Source organism: Perognathus longimembris, chromosome 3 (genome assembly GCF_023159225.1).
Source record: "Perognathus longimembris pacificus isolate PPM17 chromosome 3, ASM2315922v1, whole genome shotgun sequence".
NCBI classification, from domain to species: domain Eukaryota; kingdom Metazoa; phylum Chordata; class Mammalia; order Rodentia; family Heteromyidae; genus Perognathus; species Perognathus longimembris.
Window position 1 is genome coordinate 97,867,302 of NC_063163.1, and position 26,316 is coordinate 97,893,617.

The 26,316-nt window shown below is 39.2% G+C and overlaps 2 protein-coding genes across 10 annotated transcripts in view; one reads left to right on the forward strand and one right to left on the reverse strand.

Moving 5' to 3' along the window:
* Nucleotides 1–25,898, forward strand: part of LOC125349422 (zinc finger protein 883-like) — a 38,537-nt gene extending 12,639 nt beyond the window's left edge. For 2 of the 9 annotated variants that reach the window (XM_048343558.1, XM_048343567.1), the window contains 2 exons: nt 23,545–25,245; nt 25,330–25,896. In XM_048343558.1, the coding sequence (XP_048199515.1) occupies nt 23,545–25,245; nt 25,330–25,748 (2,120 nt within the window). In that variant the 3' untranslated portion in view covers nt 25,749–25,896. Of the gene's footprint in view, nt 1–9,439; nt 9,603–13,152; nt 13,860–20,413; nt 20,541–21,258; nt 21,337–23,544; nt 25,246–25,329 lie in introns of those variants that run through there. The other 7 variants (XM_048343563.1, XM_048343564.1, XM_048343565.1 and 4 more) reach the window with 7 other exon arrangements.
* LOC125349441 (multiple coagulation factor deficiency protein 2 homolog) lies at nt 16,682–17,198 on the reverse strand. The gene has a single exon (XM_048343591.1). The coding sequence runs from the start codon at nt 17,120–17,122 to the stop codon at nt 16,682–16,684; it is 441 nt and encodes a 146-aa protein (XP_048199548.1). The 5' UTR covers nt 17,123–17,198.
* Nucleotides 25,899–26,316: the final 418 nt, after the last annotated feature.

The window sequence follows — 26,316 nt, forward strand, 5'->3', positions numbered from 1 at the left end:
TGTACCAAAACACAACTAAGACATGCTTTTTACCAAATTAAATCTGGCAGCAGTATAAAAATTAGAAACATGGAAAAACTGAGGAACAAAAGATAGTTAGGAGATGCTTACCAAAATGGAAGGGATGAAAGAGACAAGTACATAAAGGTAAAACTGTAGTAGATATTTGATAGGGTAAAAGAGGTAAAAATTATCCTCGTGGTTTTCTGATTACATAAGCATGTACACATCTAAATTCTTCCTTTCGGTGGATTAGTTTCTTAAGGAAGAAAGGTAGTTACTCAAAATTTCATTTTAAATATTCAGAACAAGTTTATTTTGTTACTCAAAATTTCATTTTAAATATTCAGAACAAGTTTATTTTGTTGGTAAGTAGTTGTACAAGGGGTTACAATTCCCTAAGACAATTCCCTAAGATTCTGAGAACAATGCTCCTTGACAGTGTCACCCCTTTCATTCTACCCAATTTTATCCCTTCCCATTCCTATCCACAAATTTCATAGTTTGCTGGGAATGTGGCCTAGTGGTAGAATGCTTACCTAGCATACATGAAGCCCTTGGTTCAATTCCTCAGCACTACATATACAGAAAAGGCCGGAAGTGGTGCTGTGGTTTAAGTGGTAGAGTGCTAACCTTGAACAAAGAGAAGCCAGGGACAGTGCTCAGGCCCTGAGTCCAAGCCCCAGGACTGGCAAAAAAAAAAAAAAAGACATCATGCAAATTTCATAGTTTATGTTTACATAGTGTACACTGAATACAAAGATTGCATTTACTGTTGTTTCCTACCTCCACTCCTGTGCTTTCCCTCCCAGGAAAAATACATGCTTCCATTTCCTGTTATTCATTTTGATAAACACTATTAGTTGTTCACAGGAGTTATGCCTTTGGATTCCTCCCTTTACTCCCTTTTAGTCAGTTTGTTTGAGGGGTGCATTGAGCCCTGTGTATGTTACTATGCCTAATTTTATTTTAGATCCAGCTTCCATATATGAGAAAAAGCATGTGTGATTTTTCTCTGAGCTTGGCTTTGCTTAACACGATTTCTTCTAGGTCCACCCATTTTCCTGCAAATGACTTATTATTATGGATGAGTAAATTTGCATGTATCATATGTTCTTGATCCACTCTTCTACTTTAGGGCATCTGGGCTGTTTTCATAACTTTGTTATTGTGAATACTGTAGCAGTCAACACAAGTGTCTTTACCATATACTGATTTACAATGTTCTGCAGATGCCAAAGAGTGGTATAGCTAGATCAAAAGTTGATTCTAGGGCTGGGAATATGGCCTACTGGTAAAGTGCTTGCCTCATATACATGAAGCCCTGGGTTCGATTCCTCAGCACCACATATATAGAAAAAGCCATAAATGGCACTGTGGCTCAAGTGGTAGAGTGCCAGGAGCAAAAAAAGCCAGGGACAGTGCTCAGGCCCTGAGTTCAAGCCCCAAGACTGGCAAAAACAAAACAAAACAAAAAAACCAAAAGTTGATTCTAACTGGGTGCCAGTGGCTCACATCTTATTCCTACCTACTCAGGAGGCTGAGATCTGAGGATCATGGTTTGGAGTCAGCCAAGGCAGGAAAGGCCATGAGTGTCTTATTTCCAATAAATTACTCAGAAATATCTGAAAGTTGTCTTAAAAAGTTCCTACCTGTGTGAACATTTTCTTTCTTTTTTTCTTTTTCTGGTTAGTCATGGGGCTTGAACTCTGGGCCTGGGTGCTGTCCCTGAGCTGTTCAGCTCAATGCTAGTGCTCTGCCACTTAAGCCACAGCACCACTTCCTGTTTTGTAGTGGTTAATTGAAATTAAGAATCTCTCAGACTTTCTGGCCCATGCTGACTTTGAACTACAATTCTCAGATCTCAGCCATTATGTTGTAAATGGTCTGGTGCACTTTCTTAGCTTTTTGCTCTACTTTGGGATCTTTGGTAGTTAACAGAGATAAAAGTCCCAAACTTTATGCCAACAAGGGGTTTGAACTGTCATCCTCAGGTCTCACCCTAAAGAGAAGCGCAGATTATGAGAGTAAACCACCAGTATCACACTAGGATACTCCACTCTTGGAATGTTCAGCTTAAGTCTCTCCAGGGTATAAATATTTTTCATTCAGAATACATCCCAGTAGTCAGGAATTCCAAATGAAAAGGTGCTTGATTTCTATGTAAGTTAGAATTTCTTCAATGAGGCTATGAGTGGGGTGTGCAAACCAGAAGCATCAGCATTCTCATGGAATGTGTCAGAAATCCACATTTAAAGAAATAATAGTGGGGATGATCCTCCTCACTCAGGACTTGATAATTAAAACACTGATGTCTACAGAGCAGAATGTTGAACTTAACAAATTCTCAAGGTTTTAATACATGCTGAAGTTTGGGAAATCTTTGGTTTAGTAGTATTCTACTGTCCACAGGTAATATGAGAACTCTAAACTAACTCTAATATGAGAACTCTAACTCTAGCTAAACCTCAGAATGAAGTAAATCCTACTGCACATGATTTTTCTTCTACACATATATATATACACACATATACATATATAATAGATTATAAAAATATTTATGTAATAATTTGTTTTTGCCAGTCCTGGGGTTTGAACTCAGGGCCTGAGCACTGTCCCTGGTTCTTTTGCTCAAGATTAGCACTCTACCACTTGAGCCACAGCACCACTTCTGGATTTTTCTGTTTATGTGGTGCTGAGGAGTTGATTCCAGGGCTTCATGCATGCTAGGCAAGCACTCTACCACTAAGCCACATTCCCAGCTAAAACAATGTATTAATATAATAAAATCACCCATAAAATTATGTATATGTGCATTATATACTATAGGTGGGCCTATCAGATGGAAAAGAGAGAGCCAGAGATTGACCCTTTACTATCTGTAAGAAGCCACGACCTTATAGAGGAGTTAGGCAAGGTGATGTAATAAAAGACTCCATTTGCAAGGCAAGTACTAGTGGTACAAGAGCATTAAGTGATATCTAAAAGTAGGACAATTCAGCTGGGTGCTAGTGGCTAACACCTGTAATCCTAGTTACTTAGCAGGCTGAGATCTGAGAATTGCAGTTCAAAGCCATCCCAGGTAGGACTGGCAAAAAGCAAAACAAAACAAAACAACTTGGTCAAAATGAGGTTAATGGGGCTGGGAATGTGGCTTGGTGGTAGAGTGCTTGCCTAGCCTGCATGAAGACCTGGGTTCCATTCCTCAGCACCATGTAAACAGAAAAAGCCAGAAGTGGCTCTGTGGCTCAGGTGGTAGAGTGCTAGCCTTTTAGCAAAAGGAAGCCAGAGATAGTGCTCAGGCCCTGAGTTCAAGCCCCAAGATTGGCAAAAGAAAAGAACACAATGTTTTAAAATGTTAAAAAAAAGCAGTGTTTTTTACCTAAAGAGATTCAACGCAGTTTGTTTTACAACAATTTCAGTGGCCTCTAATGAAAAAATTCAACTGAGCAAAAATAGATATTTTAAACTGAAACCAGAGATAATTGGGTCTAATGATAAATTACAATAAAAAACAAAATTCTTTTTATAAATTATAGCATTTATTTTCATGATCAAGCTTTCCTTAAAAGTTAAAGAAAAATGGAAAAGCATGAAAGGGAACCAGATAAAAACCCCAGGGATGGGGCTGCTGTTGCCATTGCCACTGCCATCACCCAAGATGCACTGGTTCTACCAAGACAGCATGTGATAGCTGCAAACCAGCGACTTTGTGAAAAAGCTTTCAGGACATAATAGGACATAATCAAGGAAATCTTCGTACCTAGAAAATTGGTACTCTTATATTAAATACATTTATATTTTTGTAATAGTTACCATTATTTATATGTCGTAATTTTCTTAGACATTCAGCCTTGCAACATATCAGAGACGTGAAAATAAATCCTTTCCAAAAAATAATGATGATGTTTGGCATAGTAAAGGAAAGGGCAATTCCACTTGATGAAGAATGAAATTGAGGGGCTGGGGATATAGCCTAGTGGCAAGAGTGCCTGCCTCGGATACACGAGGCCCTAGGTTCGATTCCCCAGCACCACATATACAGAAAACGGCCAGAAGTGGCGCTGTGGCTCAAGTGGCAGAGTGCTAGCCTTGAGCGGGAAGAAGCCAGGGACAGTGCTCAGGCCCTGAGTCCAAGGCCCAGGACTGGCCAAAACAAACAAACAAACAAACAAACAAACAAAAAAGAATGAAATTGATAAATATTATTGGAAGGATGACATAATATATGGACTAAAATTTCAAATATGTCATTCTTTTTGTGTCCTAACTTTATTTGTGGAACTGAATCCCTCTAGGACAGGAAAGCTAGACCCATGTGCACATGTCCACACACTTTGCAGACATGGATAATACATAGAACACACGAGATTCATATGCATTTAATAAACACTATTGAAATTAGACATTTAAAATATACATGAAGCACATGTTTTATATATAGTGGCCAGTGACGATAATCAGCATGGTGAAAGGCCACCCCTATCAGCAGCCGACATCTTGGCCTCCCCTATGGGAATTCCAAAGGAACTATAAACTTCATGCCTGATTTTGAAGGACTTTAGATTAACCCTTGAACATCAGTTAACAAAGAAAGCTTAATGAATTAGTGACTTATCAAACCATTCTTACAATCATTATTATTTAATCTTTTATAAGATTTGGCAATAGTGAAATGCTGAGTTAACATATATTGAAAGGATTAAATCAATGTATCATGATGTGTGATCCTAATGCTAATTACATTTTAATGGAGAACCAAATATGGTCAAAGATTTATCAGTGTAACAATTTGGTCAGGTATTTAAATATCCTACGTTATATTTTACTATTTTCTCCAGGCCACACAGATAATAATTTATATAGTCACAGAAATCTAGTGAATCTAGTAGCCTTTTCACTATGAAAATTTTTCTCTGACCAAAATATCCTTAATGGTTCACAAATCTCACACTTTGAGCTCACAAATTGACTAGTTCTGGCATCTAATTAAGTAATTAATTCTCAATAAAAGTTGATGCAAAATGTAATATTTGGGGTCAATTTAAATGGACATCATTTTAGGATGCTTTAGAAAGCTCACATAATAATAAAAGTACAATAGGAAGAGTACACACACATTCAGGGATCATTTCTTTGTTTAGTTTTTCCTGAATATTATTTATTGTCAAAGTGATATACAGAGGGGTTACAGTTTCATAAGTAAGGCAGTGGGTACATTTCTTGTACAGCTTGTTACCTCCTCCCTCATTCCTCCCTCCCCCTTCCCCTCTCCCCGCTGTGAGTTGTTCAGTTAGTTGGTTTACACCAAATGGTTTTGTAAATATTGCTTTTGGAGTTGTCTTTTTGTCCTTTGTCCCTCGATTTTGATATTCCCTTTCCCTTCCCCAGTTCTAATACAAGTATATACAGTATCCAGGGTACTCAGATGAGATACAGTGATAGTGTGGGCACAACCACAGGAAGGGGATGCAAGAGGAACAACAACAAAATGCTATGGTTTCACATGGCATGTTGAAAATAATTACAACAGTAATAAAACACTCATTTTCAGGGATCATTTCTATAGTTTGTATTACAGAAACTCCAGAATTCCAAGTTAAGGAAATAAGTGGTTAATCAATGTTGTTATTTTCAGCTGTCTATGTGAATTATGCTTTTTCTTTTGTTTTTCTTCCCTATAGTTACAACCCTGTGGTGACTGTATTTTATTTTGATACCCTGTATATTGTATATATGTTTATCTGAACTAGGCAAGGTAAGGGGTACATCAAAATGGTGAAACAAAGGATAAAAGGCAAACTAAGGCAACAGCATTACTTACAAGACAATATAGTGTAAACCAAGTGTACAACATGCGGGGGGTGATTGGGGATGAGAGAAAATGAGGAAGGAAGTAATGTTTGACAAGAAATGTACTCACTGCCTTACGTTTGTAACTGTAACCCCTCTGTTCATCACCTTGACACTAAAGATAAGATAAAATAAAAACACAATATGATGTATGAAATTGTAACCCCTCTGTACATCACTTTGACAATAAAGAAATGAAAAAAAAAGCACAATAGGGAAAAGTCCTTATGTCAAAGATGGAAAGGCAAAATAATGCCATCTTGTCTTCACCGCCACCTTGGTACCTCAGTAGACACTAGGCCATTTCTCTCAATTTTGAGAAATGTGGGAGGGATATAATAGGTCATTCTAAGAGCTGCAGATATGTCATGAATTGTTTTTTTTTTCTTGTTTTTCTTTTTATTGCCAGTTCTGGGCCTTGAACTCAGGGCCTGAGCACTGTCCCTGGCTTCCTTTTGCTTGAGGCTAGCACTCTGCCACTCGAGCCACAGCACCATTTCTGGCCATTTTCTATATATGTGGTGCTTGGGAATCGAACCCAGGGCTTCATGTATATGAGGCAAGCTCTCTTGCCACTAGGCCATATTCCCAGCCCTGTCATGAATTGTTAAACTCCAGGAAAACTCTTTCCCTGGCTATTAAAATTCCTACCCCTGGTTGTTCCCCTAATTGCTATTAACATGATCATCTCTATTACCTCTGTTCCCCTTAATTAACCCTTAACTGGATTGTTTTACTTCTGTAAACAGGACTTGCTAATCCTCATACCATGCAGCATTTTTCTTGATGTGGTTTTTCCCTTTATAACGTTTGTGCTGGTGGCATTTGGGACTGCAAGGTTTGGGGGATTTGGGTCCACTTTCAGTAGTCAGCTTTCTAATAGACACTCCTGATTCCCATATAGAAATATAAAAATAATGTAGTGTTACTGTCACCCCAGATGTGGGTTTGGGTACAGGTACTGGTGCCTGGTGAGTGCTGTGCTCCTGCTGGTCAAAAGTAGGTGTCTGAGTCCTGGGCTGAGCAGCTTAATGTGCAGGGAGAGGTGTTTGTCCTTCTTGCTCAGTTCAGCAGAGTCTGTGCTCTGGCTTCTTCTCCATATTTGAAACATTATCTAGTTGCCCCAGGCTCTTGCTTATTCCAGTAGAAGTAATGGGAAGCAGCGTCTGTGTAGGTGCAGTGGATCACAGAGCTGTCTCCCTCCCAGACAATCCCGGAAGATGGAGGCTGCCCCAGCTGCAGCATCTTAAGCTCTCTGCTCAAGAACCTGGCTTCTATTTGTAGCTGCGATTACAAAGTCAACCAAAAAATGAATGAATAAACAACCAGAAAAAAAAATCCAAAACCAAACGGTATCAAAATGACAAAAACATCCTTGACTCATTTTATGGCAACAGATATTCGGCCACCTGTGGCTGGAGCCCCACCACCTGTGCTACTAGCTGCTGTTTCTCTGTCCTGTGAAACACGGATTGTGACACAAGACTGCAGTCAGTCAGAAGGAGTAAGTTACAAATGTTCTGTCATCAGAATTTAGACAGATTCACAGAAAGCTAGCAATGAAAATAGAATTTCATTTCATCTCAGCACACTACAGAGTCCTATTCAATATGTCTTGAAAATTTTAAACTTTTTTTGCTTAAAAAATAGTGTAAGTCTATTTGAAACTAGAAATGTTCTTTAATTTACCCTGTTGTGTATGTTGAATGTAAAGTTCTTCATATGAATTCCTCTTCACATTCTAAATGCCCAGAGAGTGAATCAGCTCAATCAGACACCTTGATTTGTCTCTCAAACAGAAAATCTCCAAGGTGAGAGTGAAGCACAAAGTTTGGCATCAAGTCCAGAGAGCTTCCCTGACCATGTCAGGTGCACACTACTGCAGTCCCTGCTCCATCCTCTCTGGCCTTGTCTCTCTTTTGCCATTGTAGGAAGTGGACAGTGTCATGGGGGCAAACACAAATTCTTTATTAGAATTTGTGACCCATTTAGAGAGTATGAAGGGGAAGCTTCATTGGTTTTATAATATTAGTCCAATCAAAAGGAGTAAAGTAACTTTTAGGTTGTGATAAATTAATAGGTAATATGAATAATACATATCATAGATATAAAATAATAGATAATAGATATGATATAGATAATAGATATGGAAGAATAGAATCTCCCAGAAAAAAACAAACAAACTCCTGTTCGACAGAACATGACAAAACATATCTCTCTACTTGCAGTGGCTTTACTGCTTTCAAAATGAGTCACTTTTTAATCAAGAGGCTGCTGAATAAAAATCTTCAGTACAATTTCCCTTCCTTTTTCTGTACCATGAACAATTCACTTTTCAGTCCCATGAGATTTTTCCTCAATTTTATTTCAAGTGAGTCAATTAATTCTTCTGGTATTCTCCTTTGATAAAGCCCTTCTCTATTATTTTTTTTTGCATATTTCTTGCACTTGCCTTGATGATTTAAGTGAGTGTTTCTTCTGTTGGAATATGGAATAGAGTAGAAAATGGGTGAATGTTCAGCTTGCAGGAACTTCTGCCTTTGCTCTGGACAGCTTTTATTTGGGGAATACTGATGTTTATCCTACGTTTCTAAGTGACTTTTCCTACCTTAGTTGAAATGCTTTTTTTCTTGTTAAAACACTGTAATCACTCCTGACTGGTAATGAGGCAAAATTGGTAGGATCAGTCACTGGCCAGCTGGGGCAAACCTGCAGAGGCAGTGTAAATTAAAGCCAACAGCCCTGATTGGATGCTCAGTGGTGTAAAGGGAGTGTTTCAAGTATCAGTATTCCCCAAATAAAAGCTGTGCTCATTCACTGACTTGTAAATATTAAAATAAGTGGGGAGAAAAATCCATCATTCATCATATATGGCTTATGTAGATAGTGTACTGGGGACACCAAAAGACAGACAGAGGAATTTGTCTTTCTTTTTTGGGGGGATGGGAAGGAGTCTTGGGACTTGAGCTCAGCTCAAGGCTAGCATCTACCACCTGGGCCACAGCGCTTCCGGTTTTCTGGTGGTTGAGAATAAGACTTTCATGGATTTTTCTGCCTGGGTTGTCTTTAAAGAGTGACCCTCAGTAGTCAGCCTCCTGATCAGCTAGGAATAGAGGCAAGAGCTCCCAGCGACTCGTGAGGAATTTCCTTATAGAATTATTCTAAGTACTCTGTTTTGAATATATCCCTTAAGACACATAGAGTACAAATTTAATCTCTAGTGCACTAAAAGTGGGGTATTGTCCCTTTGGGACGTTTAATGCTGCTACAAAAGAGTGGAACAGAGGAAGTTTTGTCGTTCTGCATTCTGCTTATGTAATGACATAGTATTTCTACCCTCTGGCATATCAACTAAGGAACCATCTCAGAATCAGAAAGCATCGCTTGTAAGATACAAGGAATTTGACCCTGATCTGCACGAGATGCTCAAGCATCGGTGGGCTCTTAGCCCATAAGGTCTAGTAGTGCTCCAAGCCCACCTCCTCTAGCTAGCGCTCCGCATTGTGGGAAATGTAGTCTCCTTTGGAACCGACTTTTCCTGGCCAGTATTCTCGTGAGCCTGCGCCTGCCCGCCCACTGTTTGTTTCTGGTCTGTACATTCCAGATCCTCTCTCTTTACCCAGCTTCTGAAGTGCTCTGAAGTACGCGTTTGCATTCCCAAGTTTGGAGCCACCGAGTGAGGGCCCAGCCTGTCTTCAGTGGGCCGTGGGACTGTGACCTGAATGGGTCCCAGGGAGGGAAGGTGTCAGGTAAGAAGCGCGGTCCGGGCTCGGAACCGGAGTCTGCCCTCCGCGCGCTCCTCCAGTTGGGCTTCCCGAGTGGGCGCCGCTGTCAGCCCGCGCGCCGGCCGAGGCAGAACCTGGCCGCCGGAGCTCTGCACGCAGGTTGGGTGTTGTCCAGAGCGGGAGAACCGGGGAGCTGCGCGCGCACACTCCCCGACTGAGGTTCCGCCGAGCACCCCGGTGAAGGCGTTCACTTTGCCCTGCGGGACGGCGAGCGTGGCCACAGTGGTAATGAAACTGTGAAGTGTGCGCTGGCCCTGGGGCTTGTCATATTGCAGTTGTGTTTTCGGGTTCTGGGTGGTTGCCCCTAGGTATTTTTTTTTCTCTGCTCTTGCCTTGTATGCCTTCATATCACTCCTAGTTCGAGTTCACACACGATTTTACCCAACCTTGTTTCTAGAAACTGTTCTACATGAGCTATTGGAGTACTATTTGATGGTCGAGTATTTATAGAATCAACACTACCAGTGTTTAAAGGAGGGCATGCTGTCATAGGAATCTCCTTCCTGAAGGAAGAGATCTTGTGAAGTCTGGCTATCCCTCAAAACCACAAGGAGAAAAACACAGGAAGGAAAAGATACATTTAGATATAATTGCCTAAACCAATCGCCGTTGGTTCTAGTTCCCAGAGCACAAGTTCTGGTGGTACTAGTTCGTGTAACACTCTCAATCACTTGGTCCTTGAAGGTTTAGACCAACTTTTAGGGGAGGAGATGAGGTGGACTGCTGAATAAGCCAGAGCCTAGGTATCCAAGGTGACATGGGGCTGTGGTTTGGGGTTGAAAGGATAACACTCACAACTGGAAGTATCTATGTAATAATACCCTAACCCTATTCTCATTAGTTTCTTTAACTTCCTCTTGTCAGTATTATTGTAGCATGGGATCTCTTAAACTTATCCTAAATGTCCCATGTATGGATGTGCTCATGCTAGCTGTAACTGTAAAAAACAAGGAAAAGTGTATCCCCCCCCAGCTTCTAGAAACAATAGATCATGTAAAATTTCACTGCCTTAGCGTTTTCTCTTAGCTTGTATAACTCCATTTTCATGACTCCATGTTAGAGAGCTGCACCCCTACCAGTGGGACTAGCTCCTTATAGATTGACATTTAAAAATATATGTAGCCCTTGTTCCTCTCTGTATCTGGGTAGCATCCATAGTAACAGATTGTGAAAAAGATCATACTGGGGTTGGGAATATGGCCTAGTGGTAAAGTGCTTGCCTCGTATACATGAAGCCCTGGGTTCTATTCCTAAGCACCACATATATAGAAAAAAAGCTGAAAGTGGCGCTGTGGCTCAAGAGGTAGTGTGGTAGCCTTGAGCAAAAAGAAGCTAGGAACAGTGCTCAGGCCCTGAGTCCATGCCCCAAGACTGGCAACAAAAACAAAACAAATCAAAATGAAAAGGATCATACTAATAGATTATAGGAATAATCATAGTAGTAGTTATAAAAATGCCATGGCAACTGTCAGGTTGGCCCACTTATAATTAAATACTGGATTATTTTAGTCCATTCAAACTTGCTTAGTTGATATTAGGGGAACATGGTAACAGTTGTGAAAAAATGAAGTTGATACTTGCTTTGACCCCCTGCATTGGCCCCCTGTGTGTACCTCATGACCACCTGCTGTACAATGCATAGCTTTTACCTTTAAAAACCCAAACCTACAGAGGCTCAGTACTGTTCTTTTCCATCCCAATGGTGGAGAGTAGATGCTCTGCACAGCTAAATAAATACTCCTAGCTGGATTGACTTAGTGCTGATGATTTGATTGTGGTGAGTTTTGAATCTTGGGTGACCAGGGTACTACAATAACTTGTTGGTTCTTCCTGCTAGTTCAGGAAGTTTTTGTAAGAGACTTTTGGCATTAAAAGAAATATAGCAAGACTACACTTAAGGCAATGTACCATGCTCAATGTTGTGTGATTTATGATAAGACATTTCCTCAACTTTTAACTAGTGTTACCTGTTTTGTGACAGTCTTTTCAAAGAAGTATTATTCACTTAGGAAATTCTTTTTGGGAATTGAAGTCAATGAATCATAAAGATTGCTTTCTTTTCCTTTTGTCCAGTCCTGGGGCTTGGACTCAGGGCCTGAGCACTGTCCCTGGCTTCTTTTTGCTCAAGGCTAGCACTCTGCCACTTGAGCCACAGAGTCACTTCTGGCCGTTTTTCTGTATATGTGGTGCTGGGGAATTGAACCCAGGGCCTCATGTATACGAGACAAGCACTCTTGACACTAGGCCATATCCCCAGCCCCTAAAAATTGCTTTCAAATGCCTTACTTGAAACATGCTGATTCTATTTTTATCCTCAGCACTTAATATGGTATTGTGAGTTTCATATGTGGCTCAAATGACTATTCTACACTTTATTTTCTGCATCTGTTCTTGACAAATGACAAATTCTGCATCACACTTTTGAACCTATTTTACATTACTTAAGATGAGAGAGCTTGCCTAAACTTGGGTTCTAAAAGAATTGATAAGATGTAATTTAAATACAGTACACTGGGGCTGGGAATATGGCCTAGTGGTAGAGTGCTCGCCTCCTACACATGAACCAACCCCTGGGTTGGATTCCTCAGCACCACCTAATTAGAACAAGCTGGAAGTGGCGCTGTGGCTCAAATTGTAGAGTGCTAGCCTCGAGCAAAAAGAAGCCAAGGACACTCCTCAGGTCCTGAGTTCAAGTCCCAGGACTGGCACAAAAACAAACCAAAACAAAAAATACAATGCCCTTTTAAGTTTTGTTTTTTGCCAGTTCTGGGGCTTGAACTCGGGGCCTGAGCACTGTCCCTGGCTTCTTTTTGCTCAAGGCTAGCACACTACCACTTAAACCATGGCACCACTTCTAGCTTTTTCTATATATGTGGTGCTGAGGAATTGAACCCACAGCTTCATCTATACAAGGTAAGCACTTTGCCGCTAGGCCATATTCCCCGACCCCACATTTGCTCTTCTTATATGTGCTAGTCCTGGATCTTGAGCTCATGGTCTGGCCACTGACTATGGGCTTCTTTTCCTCCAGATTAATTTTCTGCTATTTCAGCCATCACTCCACTTAAAACAATTTTTGTTGTTTATTGGAGATTAGAGGTTCTCCTGTACTTTGCTGTCCCAGCTGGCTTCATTTTGTGATCCTCAGGTGGCAGATTTCACAGTAGCTAGGAATTCATCCATGTGCTATAAAATCCCAGCTACAATGCTCTACCATTTCTAATAAAATAATCTGAAATAGAAAACTTTAAATTTATAAGCACAGAGGTTCAGTCACTAATGTGTCTGATGATAGTCCATCTCCCAAGACAAAAATAAAATATCCCATGCTGAAATCAATAACACTGCTGTTCTCAAGCATTGTGATTATGGACACTTAGTCTATAATGAACTTCCTTTAAATTATTTTAAGTAAGAACACATTCTTGTAATGTAGAAAAGCCAATATTAATATTCTGACATTGCTTTTAAATATTTTATATTGTCTTTCTTAGCACAGACGTCAGTATAGTCTACAGAGTAGATTTTCGTTTTTGTACTTCACTCTAAAAGATCCTTTTGAGTTTCTATCCTACATATTTGTTCTTAAGAAACTTGAATAATAGGATTTTCTATGTAATCAACTAACACATACGAAAAAGCATACAGCCATTTTATTTGTTTTAAGTTTTATGGAACTTCACTTTGTGGTGTACTCAGCTTGGTATTTTGTGTTGATATTGTTTCAGTAACATGATGCTTTAATCATTTGGTTGCTTGAGTGAGAATTGTTGGTTTAGGATTATGTTATTCCTATGACCATTATTTTATGCTGCCTCTTTATTAGGTCATGTATCTCCAGCAGGATAGCCAAGGTTCTTCATAAGACTGTGTTTAGGAAGGTGAGTACTGAGGCCTTTTCAAACTTATGAAGACGTCTTTGATTTTCACCAAACTTGTATGAAAAAACATAGTAAGGAATTGCTTTTGTGATATTTATCAACTAGTGGACTGTGAATTTGTCTTTATTTAAGAATATAATGCTCCACTTAATACATAAAAATTCTTCTCCCTTAAGAATTCTTTATTCTTTTCCAGTCCATGTTTAATGTTTTGAGCTGGAAAATATTGAGCAAAATCAAAATGGTTCTTTCCTGACTACTTCATTTGCCTTTTCCCCCAGCTTTCCTTCCAGAATCTTCTGTTCATTGTTAACAGCAGCACAGAATGGATGGATCACTGGTGAGTGAGTTTTGGTTTCTCACTTTGTTTTACATTCCATTTCATGAACTTAATGGGGGTCCAAGATCGAAAATTATATTCAGCTTCAGGAAAATGTTCCTAAAGAAGACAAAGATGCATTACAGATTCTGCTGATAAAATCCTTCTGTTCTAACTGAGTTGAGTGCAGATTTGCTTCCATTTGTTTGTGTAATTTTTGATGTGAGAAAAAAATAGTCACACCTGTTATGTGATTCAGTGACCCTAAGGAAGTCACTTGTCATGGAAAGGTGCAGGTTTGCTGGCAACTACTCAGAAATCACATCCTTGTTAATAACATTAAAATATTTTACTGCTATTAAACTTGAGTTTGTGAAATGCACATTTGAATATTCTTGAGGACTGAGTAAGTCATAGGTACTTAAAGTACTATCCATACATAGTTGATGTTAGTGTACACTTTGATCTCTCATGAACTCTTCTGTTAGCCACCAGGTGTGGCAATATAGCTTTAGAATGAACCAGGAGAAATCTTTCTGGAATAAGTGATACATTTACAGAGTAATTAATGAAAATACAAAGAAAAAAAGCAAGATGTACAGATTATAATAATTTGTATCTTTTGTCTATGTGTGCTTTAGTTTATATTTCAAGCTAGAAACTATTTTAACATGTTATCTCTTTTGACTTATTTGTTATTTCAATACTTAAAATCAATAGGGAAAAGAGACACATCTGTTATGTATATCTCTGATAAAAGTCACATAATCCAAAATATTTCTTTTAAAGACAGATCTTCCTATGGAGCCCAGGATGCTCTTGAACTTGTCTGTGGCACAAACTTGTTGATAATCCTGAGTTTGCCAAGTTCAGGTAGTACAGGTGTGTTCAATCCTGTCTGGCTGGCTACATTAAGCATACTTAATAGCACAGATTGCTGATATGATGTAAGGCTGCATTTTGGTGGGCCCATCTCTTCCATCCATGTACAGAATTTCTCATCATCCGTGTGTGAAGCTCTTTAATCTTGAAGTATACAGCTGCTGTTCCTCTCTATCCCAGTCTCCAGAACCATCATTCCTTTTGGTTTGAGTTTGTTGATCCTTGGAAGCCTAATAAGGGACATCATGCTGTGGCTGTTCCTGTGTAATGGATTCATTTTATTTAGTTGATTGTATTTAAGTTTCATCCCTGCTGTAACATGTAGCATTTTTTTTTCCTTTCGACACATTTATCTATTGTTTTACTTGCTTCTATGTTTTGGTTGTGAGTAGTTATTGTGAAGTGATTCTCCAGATATTTGTTTTAGTCCTTGCCTTTTATCTATTGGGTACACATCTAGAAAAAGAAGTGCTGGATCATATGCCTGTGTAATTCTCTATTTACATCTTTTTGGGATTCTCTAATCCATCGTTGATTGTTTTAGATTCCTGGTAGAAATGCACCATGTTTCACACTTTTTTGACAGCATCCCCAGGACTTACTACTTTTTTTTCCCTTTTTCCATCAGTTTTATTGGTTAGATATTCAGAATACATTGTATAAATCCTTCAAAATAATGAGATAATATAAGAATAGTTTACTAGTCAGCTTTGATACTTAACACAGGAAACAGTTTTTACAAATACATTTTCTTACAAGAATAGTTTAATAAAGAAAATAAGTCTCTATACATCTTACAGCAAATTGTTACACAGTTTCTTTTCCCCCTTCAAGCTCCACTTTGGCAATTTGCTATCACAGCACATCTATCACACCCAACAAACTAAGTTACCATCAGTGGCTTCTTCTCACTTTCAAATATTATGAAGATCCACTCTTGGAGGGGTTTTAGTTAGAGGTTTTCTAGTCTTTCTTGAAATGAAAGAAGTCATATATTCAGGCTGAAAGAGGTAATTTATAAACAACTTTCCTTCAAAAAAGAACTTGGATCAAGTTAGTCACCATGTTTGGTAGATGAGCTTTTCACTCATCACTCGGGTTGGGCCAGTTCAAACCTGCTGTACCAGGTCCTTACAGTACTAATAGTTCTTAAATTCCAAAAAGGAAACCCTGGAAATAAAAGCAAAGTATAAATATTAAGAAAACTAGAATTTTTGCTACTGATTTGAGAGTATTTTTAAATTCAAGGTCTCCTGGACTGAAGACAATAGAAGGTAAGTACATGATTGTGGCAGTAGTTGTATAAAATACTGAAAGAGATTGATCACTGAGGCCAGTGAATATCATTTCAAAAATGCCAGAAGATACAGAATCTTAGACAGCATAGACAGATAAACTCAATATTTAACATTCTTTTTAGGCTGTGAGTTTGATGCAGCCTACACAGAGCCGCTTGTCCAGAGAAATTACCTATTATGCAGCCAAGATAACATCACAAAACACTGACCATTTACCTAACGAGGCAAGACCTGCCAGGGCAAACATCTGGTATTCGCTCTGTCCTTTGATTGTTACTAAAAAGTGTGTCCATTTGGCAAAACCTATTTAGTGTCTTACGTTTTTAGGTAACATGAACTGAAATTTAAAAAAGACAAAAAAGCAGTATTCTGTAGTCAAATTCCTGAGCTTGGCTCCACTTATCTAATATTCTTTAAAATAATTCTTTAATCAAGCCCTTGTCCAATAAGACTTTTGACAGCACTTAGTGACTACAGGATGTTCTATTTTCCCTCTTTTACTTCTCATTTTCTCCTTTTCACCCCAGTGTAACAAATCTTTACACAATTTTACCAAAATGCTGTAGCAGTAGTTGGAAATACTTTATTTTACATTATCAGAAGTGTTCGATAACATTATCACGAGTCACATTTGCATCTAACTAGGAGATAACCAAATAACCTCTACTGCAGTGATTTTGCAAACTCAGCATAGTCAATGTATCCATCATTATTTCTGTCATTGTCTCTCAACACACCATCTATTATGTTGATTAGTTCATCTTCACTCATTGGTGGTGCCTGCTCACTCCCCTCCTCCTTATGGACATGTGTGATGGCTGTGGAGAGCTCTAAGCCGTCAAGCAAATTATTGCCATCATAATCGTGCATTTTGAAATAATGAAGCTGCAGTTCTTGTGGGGACATCTCTGCCTCTGGTTTGTTGATGACATCTTCTAGATACTCCATGATATGCTCTTGGTCATGCACTGTGTTCTTATCCAGGCCCACGCTGCCGGGATGGGGGGCACTGGCCCCAGGCTCCTGAGCCCTGGTATGTGGAGCATAAAAGGCCCAGAGCAGGCCACACAGGAAAGGGGCTCTGAGAAGCTGCAGTGATCTCATGGTCACTGGTACCCTCACGGTCCCAGCCACATATGCGAAGTCCTTTGGCTTGAGCCTAACCAGCCCCCGTCCCCAGGACGCTCTCACACTACTTTTTAGTGTATATGTATTTGTGTGTTTAACTATGACCATAGTAACATGTATAAAGTAATTTCATTGTTATTTTTACTTGAATTTTTCTCATGACTGTTGAAATTTAACTTCTTTTTATATGCAAAGCCATCATTTGAATATAATCTTTTTAAGAAAAGTGTCTTCAATTCTTTTTCCCATTTTCAAATCAGAGTTTGTGTGTCTGGGTTAGTTGTAAGATTTTGTTTTATATTTTCTAATTCCCTCTGGTTATTGATCTACTTAGCAATACATGCAAATAATTTCGCATATTATGGGAAGCCTTATCCTCTTTGCTTCTGTGCCTTTTGAGGCAGAAAGTTTTATCTGTTTGTACTTATTCATGTTTGCTTTTGTAATTAGGCATGGTTGGTATCATATCCAAGAAAGTACCTGTGAAATCTAATGTCATGAAGCTTCCTCCCCTCCTATCTTCTTTTCCTCTTTTTCCTTTCCCTCTTCTCCCCTTCTGTCTTCTATGCTTCCTTCCTCCTCTCACTCATCTTTTTTTCTCTGAGATGGGGATTTGCTGTATTGCCACCATTGGTCTCTAACTCAGAAGCTTATATGATACACCTACCTCAGCCTCCACCTTGCCTTTCTTGTGTCAACAATAGAGCACAAAACTCACAGGGCTCTCAGTCAGTCAGCTTCCTTATTCACTGTTGACACTCTCACCTGAACCATGCCTCCAACCTGTTTATTAGCTTGTTAATTTGAGTTGTCTGCCTAGTCTGGCTTCCAGACCTCAGCCTTTTTTTTTTTTTTTTAAATATAGTTGAGCCACAGCCCTCATTGTTTTTTTGTGCTTTTTTTTCTTAAGTGAACATTGGATAATGCCATACTGTTTATGTAGAAAGTAATAGGCAGCCTCAACTATTTCATGTTTCAAATTAAGTGTTGCATTTTATTTTTTATAATTTTACCTGTTCTTCTATCTGTGGTATATTTTCTACACTAAGGAAATAGCCTAGGCCAGCACAATTCAATGGAATTTTGAAAAAATAATTGATATGTTATTGTTGTCATAGAGTTTATATATGAAGATTACAATTTCATGCATCAGGTAAGGAATACATTTCCTTTCATACAGTGTCTTCTATTCTGTCACTATCACATTCCCTCCATCCTGTCTTCACCCACGAATTGTATAGTCCACTTTCATCTGTATGCAGTTACCTCCACTGATACACTTTGTACACTATTTCCTTGAGGTCTATGCTCTCCCTCCACCTTCTAGGAGTTACCCATGTAATACACCATACATAAGGACAACATCTTCAAACTGAAGTAAAGATGTGGCCATGTGGTCTTTTCTTTTTTTTTTTTTTCTTTTTTTTGCCATCCTAGGTCTGGACTCAGGGCCTGAGCACTGTCCCTGGCTTCTTTTTGACCAAGGCTAGTACTCTACCACTTGAGACACAGGACCACTTCTCGCCTTTTCTATTTATGTGGTGCTGAGGAATCGAACCTAGGGGCTCATACATGCTAGGCAAGCACTCTACCACTAAGCCACATTCCCAGCCCTGAGAGTGGTCATTTTTTTTTTTTTTGGCCAGTCCTGGGGCTTGGACTCAGGGCCTGAGCACTGTCCCTGGCTTATTCCCGCTCAAGGCTAGCACTCTGCCACTTGAGCCACATCGCCGCTTCTGGCCGTTTTCTGCATATGTGGTGCTGGGGAATCAAACCTAGGGCCTCGTGTATCCGAGGCAGGCACTCTTGCCACTAGGCTATATCCCCAGCCCCGGTCATTTTTAATATAATAAAAATCCCAGTGCTTGGGAACATTTTGTTCCAGATGCATTCTAATTTTTCTATGTTTATTTCACTCATAGATTATTAGAAATGTATTGTTTGATTTTACTGTGTTTGTAACTTATTGCTTTATTGTGTCAAATTCTCTAACGTTTCCTTTTGAGGTTTATTTTTACTTTCATTGTGTTGGTTGTGGTAAATGCAGCAGCACTGTGCTTTATTTCCTGTCTTTAGGTTATGATAATGTCATCCATGTGTATGTTCATGCTGACTTTTTGGCTTGTAGTTCTATCAGTTATTAAGAGGAGTATTGGGGCTGGGAATGTTGCTTAGTGGTAGAGTGCTTGCCTAGAATGACTGAAGCCATAGGTTTGATTCCTCAGGACCATGTAAACAGAAAAAGCTAGAAGTGGCGCTGTGTCTCAAGTGGTAGAGCACTAGCCTTGAGCAAAAAGACACCAGGGACAGTGCTCAGGCCCAGAGTCCAAGCCCCAGGACTGGCAGGAAAAAAAAAAAAAGGCATATTGCTTCTCCAATAGTAATGGCCTATTTACGAAAAAACCAACATTAAAATCACGTGTTAGGAAACCTTGATGTTGAGCATGTACCTTTTAATATGGAGATGTATGATCTGTCTGTTTTTATCCATGATCTGTATCTGTATTTATTTTTTTTATGTCTTTTGATTTCTCTTTGTTTATTGTATGTCTTTTTGAGTAAAATATTCTTGACGTGTTATTCTTTTTCTGATGGTAAAGCCAAACATTGCCATCTATTTATCTATCTGTACCTCTCTATATATCTATACTATATTTATATTATAATAATGTCATTTCATCGGTGACGGTCCTTTTACAATTTTTTATGTTTGTGTCAATCATTGCTTTATTATACTGTAAATCATTGGTAATGTAACCTGCAAATAGTCTTCTATTGTTTTATTTTTTTATCTCTCCATGGGGCTAGTCCCATGGGAATTCTGGGCTGGAAGCTGTCCCTGAGCTCTTCAGCCCATGTCTAGTACACTCTAATTAAGCCACAGCATCACTTCCTGTTTTTTCAGTGATTATTGAAGAGTCTCAAGTTTTCTGCCTGGGCTGGGTTTGGACTGTGATCCTCGGATCTCAGCCTTCTGAGTAGCTAGGATTGCAGGCATGAGTTACTGGTGCCTGGAAAATTTTCTATGCATTGTAAATCACCTCTGATATATATTCATATATATTCCAACTTAAGTCATATGTAAATAGTTGGTTTTTCTCTTCTTTTTTTTATAGGCAGTCTTGGGCCTTGAATTCAGGGCCTGAGTATATCTCATGCTTTCAAAACATTTTATATAATACAAATGCACACATGTAGAAGAATAAAATTCCAAATTTGATGTTCTCACGAATCAGGGCTAATTTTGATGAAAATGTACCATTACAGAATCCAGTATCATTTGAAGATGTGGCTATAGACTTCAGCTGGGAGGAGTGGCGGGACCTTGACATTGCTCAGAGGATCCTGTGTAGGGATGTAATGCTGGAGACCTACAGCAACTTGGTGTCCTTGGGTGAGCAAAAGTCACATTGACTCACAAGTTCAAATGCTTCATTTTTAGTAGATCTTTGACTATTTTTCAAAGTTGCAATGGTGTTTAGGTGTAGGATTCCAGACCACGGGAAGTATCACTTCGAAGAAAGATTATATTCCTCCAGAATCAATTTTATTCTCATTCTTCAAGAAGTCAAGGGAGCAGTAGTTTTTCACAAAAGTACTCAAATATGTTATATGAATAAGGGATTCATTGTTATAGATGGATATGTAATCTGGTGTAGAATGTATATTACTACTGAAGGGATGATCTGGAAATCACTAGTTTAAGGCAAGCATTTAAAATGCAAAGCTGGCACTGGGTAGTTTACAGATATAATGCTAGCTGCTGAAATTTGAGGAAAGTGGTTGGAAGACAGCTCAGGCAAAAGAGTTGCCATGTGACTCCTTTTGTCCAATTAACCAATCCAAACCCAGTAGGGAAACTGTAACTGAAAAAGGTAGAACATTAGCCTTGAGGAAAACTGCTCAGAGTCCTTGCCCATGCCTTAGGTTCAAGGCAAAACATGGACAAGAAAAACTCAAAGCTTGTGTTAATGGGGAAAGTCAGCCATGGGGATAAGGAGAAATGAGAAACCAGGTTTTAGAACAACTCTGTATACCAGAATGTGTGAGATCATTTTACAGCAAGGATGACCCAGCATGAGCAATACTTATCCATTGTTTGATCTTAACAGGGCACTGTGTTTCTGAACCCAAGTTGGAGGAAGGTACAGAACCGTGTATGGGAGAAGTACTAGAAATGAATTTCCCAGGTGAGTGAATGCATCTTACACAGTGATGTTGGAGACAGAGCCCAGTTGGTAAGTTCATTTTGAGCTGTACTGAGCAGTAGTATGCCTTGTTCCCTTGAGTGCTATGTTTGGTGGGGAACTAGGTGATTCTTTGTCTTAAGAGTGGGGAATCAAGAATTTGTTTGGAGGGCTGGGAATATGGCCTAGTGGCAAGAGTGCTTGCCTCATATACATGAGGCCCTGGGTTCGATTCCTCAGCACCACATATACAGAAAATGGCCAGAAGTGGTGCTGTGGCTCAAGTGGTAGAGTGCTAGCCTTGAGTAAAAAGAAGCCAGGGACAGTGCTCAGACCCTGAGTTCACAGCCTAGGACTGGCCAAAAAAAAAAAAGAATTTGTTTGGAGACATACTAAATTCTCTGTGGAAACACAGGTAGATTTAGCAAATCCTTTTCTCTTTGTGATACCTATTCTGAAACATTAAAAAAAAAACAAAGGAAAATGTAAAAGATATATCGCTTCAGGGATCTAGGATTATGTAGGTGTCAGGAAATAATGAGGACACCTGGACTGCTGTCCACCGAGAAGGAAAATGCTTATCAGTGCCTCTGGGATTCACAACTCAATCTTTTACATTAGCAAGAAATATCACCTATGTGGTGTTTGCAGTGTCCTTTGTCATCAATGGTTCTGAGGATTAAGAGTGTCAGAAAAGGAATTTTGATGAGATTCCTTGTAAGATGGGGATAAATGATTTTTTTTAGAAATCCCACATATGGGGGCTGGGAATATGACCTAGTGGTAGAGTGCTTGCCTCGTGTATGTGAAGCCCTGGGTTCGATTCCTCAGCTCCACATATATAGAAAAGGCCAGAAGTGGTGCTGTGGCTCAAGTGGCAGAGTGCTAGCCTTGAGCAAAAAAGAAGCCAGGGACAGTGCTCAGGCCCTGAGTTCAAACTCCAGGACTGGCAAAAAAAAAAAAAAAAAGAGATCCCACATATGCCTGTAGGAATTCTTAGTGAGAAATTTGACCTGAAGAAATGTAAGGATAAGGGAGCTGGGAATACGGCCTAGTTGCAAGAGTGTTTGCCTTGTATATATGAGCCCTGGGTTCGATTCCTCAGTACCACATATATAGGAAAGGCCAGAAGAGGTGCTGTGGCTCAAATGGCAGTGTGCTAGCCTTGAGCAAGAAGAGGCCAGGGACAGTGCTCAGGCCCTGAGTCCAAGCCCCAGTACTGGCAAAAAAAAAAGTAATGTAGGGATAAATCCTCATTCACAAAAACTATTCCTGCTTCAGTGAAAGGCAAAGGGCTCTATAAAACTTTGGTGAGGGGGCTGGGGATATAGCCTAGTGGCAAGAGAGCTTGCCTCGTATACATGAGGCCCTGGGTTCGATTTCCCAGCACCACATATACAGAAAATGGCCAGAAGTGGCACTGTGGCTCAAGTGACAGAGTGCTAGCCTTGAGCAAAAAGAAGCCAGGGACAGTGCTCAGGCCCTGAGTCCAAGGCCCAGGACTGGCCAAAAAAAAAAAACAACAACTTTTGTGAGAATGTATGAATCCAGAAAATATTGTTGTTCCTAACCTAATGGTTGAGAAGAAAAGCAGCACTAAGTATAATTATTTCACAAAAATAAAAGCAAACCAAGCAACACTTCTACAACAAAACAGATATTTGTAAAAGTAACTCTAGCAATGCTAAGGACAGATTGTAAATGTTCACTTTAAATCTATTGCTATAAAACTATAAGTTTGCAAATTGAGTAAATATTTCCTCTGATATGAAAAGAAAAAAGTGAAACAGAGAAACATCATTTTGAATTGTAAAGTACAAGTATGAAGATCTTAAGCCTTTTGCAAGAAAAGCCTATATTTCTCATACATCAATTTCTAGTATGGATTTTTTTTTTTTTTGCCAGTCCTGGGGCTTGGACTCAGGGCCTGAGCACTGTCCCTGGCCTCTTCTTGCTCAAGGCTAGCACTCTGCCACTTGAGCCACAGCGCCCCTTCTGGCCGTTTTCCATATATGTGGTGCTGGGGAATCGAACTGAGAGCTTCATGTGTAAGAGGCAAGCATTCTTGCCACTAGGCCATACTCCCAGCCCCTAGTATGGATATTTTAAAATCTATAATAATTAGAATGGGAAGAAATGTCATTTTTTATGTTAAGGTTTAGATCTCACCATTTTTTTTTGTTTTTCTCTCTTTTTGATGTATCATTTTAGATGTCCAAGAAATGAATGACATGATTAAGACTTGCCACGAAAGGCCAGATGAATGGCTATATGAAGTAGCAGTCACTAATAGCAACAAAGTAAAGGAAAGAGTGAATTCAGTAAGAAATTTTCATTTGACTTTAAAACATATGCCAGAGCTGATTAGGAATAATAAGTCTTTAGCAATGGGGACTGAGGAAATCATTACATGTCAAAACCTGTTTCTCTATAGTGAGCCTGATGGGATGCGTGATCCATGCAGACCTGTTGTCTCTCATGTAGCTGAGCAAGCGCTTAGACATTGGAAGCATTTTATTCAACAATCTGAGAGTCCTTATGAGCATCAGTATTTTAAAGATGGAGGAGAAGGAATGGTATTAAACTCAGAGACTATTTTCTCTAGACATAAGTATGTTTGTGCGGGAAATCTCCCTTACAACCATAGTGAATATAGAGAAAGCAATTGTAAGTCAGCTCACATTGTCCAAGAAATACTTCAAGGAGTGAAGAAACCACCTGAATGTACTGTGTCAGGGCAAACAATCTATTTAAGACCTACTACAGTCAGTACACATCAGAAAAACCATACTGGAGACGATCCCTATTCTTATAGTGAATGTGAGAAATGTTTCAGTAAGGAAATGCACTTTACTAACCATCAGAGCAAATATTCAGAGCAGTCTGATAAGTATACCAAATGTAGAAAGAAACCTTATGAATGTAACAAATATGGAAAGTTCTTTACAAACAATTTATATCTAAGAAAACGTAAGAAAATTAACACTAGCAAGAAACTTTATGAATGTAACCAGTGTGGGAAATCCTCCAGGCAGCAGGCAAATATTAGTACACCTAAGAGAATACATACAGGAGAGAAACCTTATGAATGTACAACATGTGGAAAGTCCTTCAGGTTGATGTCATCTCTAAGTAATCATAAGAGAATTCACACAAGAAAGAAACCTTATGAATGTAACACATGTGGAAAGTGTTTCATTAAGAAGACATATCTTAGTGCTCATCAGAGAACACACACAGGAGAGAAACCTTATGAATGTAACCAGTGTGGGAAGTCTTTCAACCAGAAGATAAGTCTTAGTAGACATAAGAGAACACATACAGGAGAGAAACCTTATGAATGTAACCAGTGTGGGAAGTCCTTCAGTTATAGTTCAAGTCTAAGTAATCATAAGAGAATTCACACAGGTGAAAAACCATATGAATGTAACCAGTGTGGGAAATCCTTCACGCAGCAGGCACATCTTACTACACATAAGAGAACACATGCAGGAGAGAAACCTTACAAATGTACAATATGTGGAAAGTCCTTCACAACAATGTCATCTCTAAGTAATCATAAGAGAATTCACACAGGAGAGAAACCTTATGAATGTAACATATGTGGAAAGTGTTTCATTGAGAAGACATTTCTTAGTGTTCATCGAAGAACACACACAGGAGAGAAACCTTATGAATGTAACCAGTGTGGGAAGTCCTTCAGGAAGAGTTCATATCTAAGTAGACATAAGACAGTCCATACAGGTGAAAAACCATATGAATGTAACCAGTGTGGGAAGTCTTTCATCCTGCGGTCATATCTTACTGAACATAAGAGAACACATACAGGAGAGAAACCTTATGAATGTAACATATGTGGAAAGTCCTTCCGTAACCTCTCAAATCGACGTAGACATAAGAAAATTCACACAGGAGAGAAACCTTATGAATGTAACATATGTGGAAAGTGTTTCATTGAGAAGACATGTCTTAGTGTTCATCGGAGAACACACACAGGAGAGAAACCTTATGAATGTAACCAGTGTGGGAAGTCCTTCAGGAAGAGTTCATATCTAAGTAGACATAAGACAGTCCATACAGGTGAAAAACCATATGAATGTAACCAGTGTGGGAAGTCTTTCATCCTGCGGTCATATCTTACTGAACATAAGAGAACACATACAGGAGAGAAACCTTATGAATGTAACATATGTGGAAAGTCCTTCCGTAACCTCTCAAATCGACGTAGACATAAGAGAATTCACACAGGTGAAAAACCATATGACTGTAACCAGTGTGGGAAATCCTTCAGCCAGCAGGCAAATCTTAGTAAACATAAGAGAAGACATATAGAAGAGAATCTTAGGAATGGAACACATGTAGAAAGTCCTTTACCCACTTGTCAGCACTCGAGAAGCACAAGAGAAATCATATAGGTGAGAAAGTATGAATATTCCAAATGTGAATAGTCTTTTACCTAGAGGTCACTCCTTAACTTGCATAAGAAAATTCACAGAGGTGAAAAACCTTATCAGTGGGCCCTGGGAATATGGTTTAGTGGTAGAGTGCTTGCCTTGCATACATGAAGCCCTGGGTTCAATTCCTCAGCACCACATAGATAGAAAAAGCCAGAAGTCGCACTGTGGCTCAAGCTGTAGAGTGCTGGCCTTGAGTAAAAAGAAGCCAGGGATAGTGCTCAAGTCCCAAGCCTGGGGACTGGATAAACAAAACCAAAAGCAAAACACAAATGTAGAAAATACTTCATGTTCAGTGAACACATGCAGAAGTAACCTTATGAATGAAACAAATGCAGGAAGTCTTTTAAGGATAAGTATTTACCTCAATGTGCATCAGAATACACACAGAGGAGAAACATCTGTAAAATATGTGGAACATCTTTGACTCAGAATGCAGACCTTAGTGTTCTTGTCTCAAAGATGCAAGAGGGAAACCTTACAAATGGAACAATGTGGAACATCTTCCAACCAGAATTGAAATCCCAAT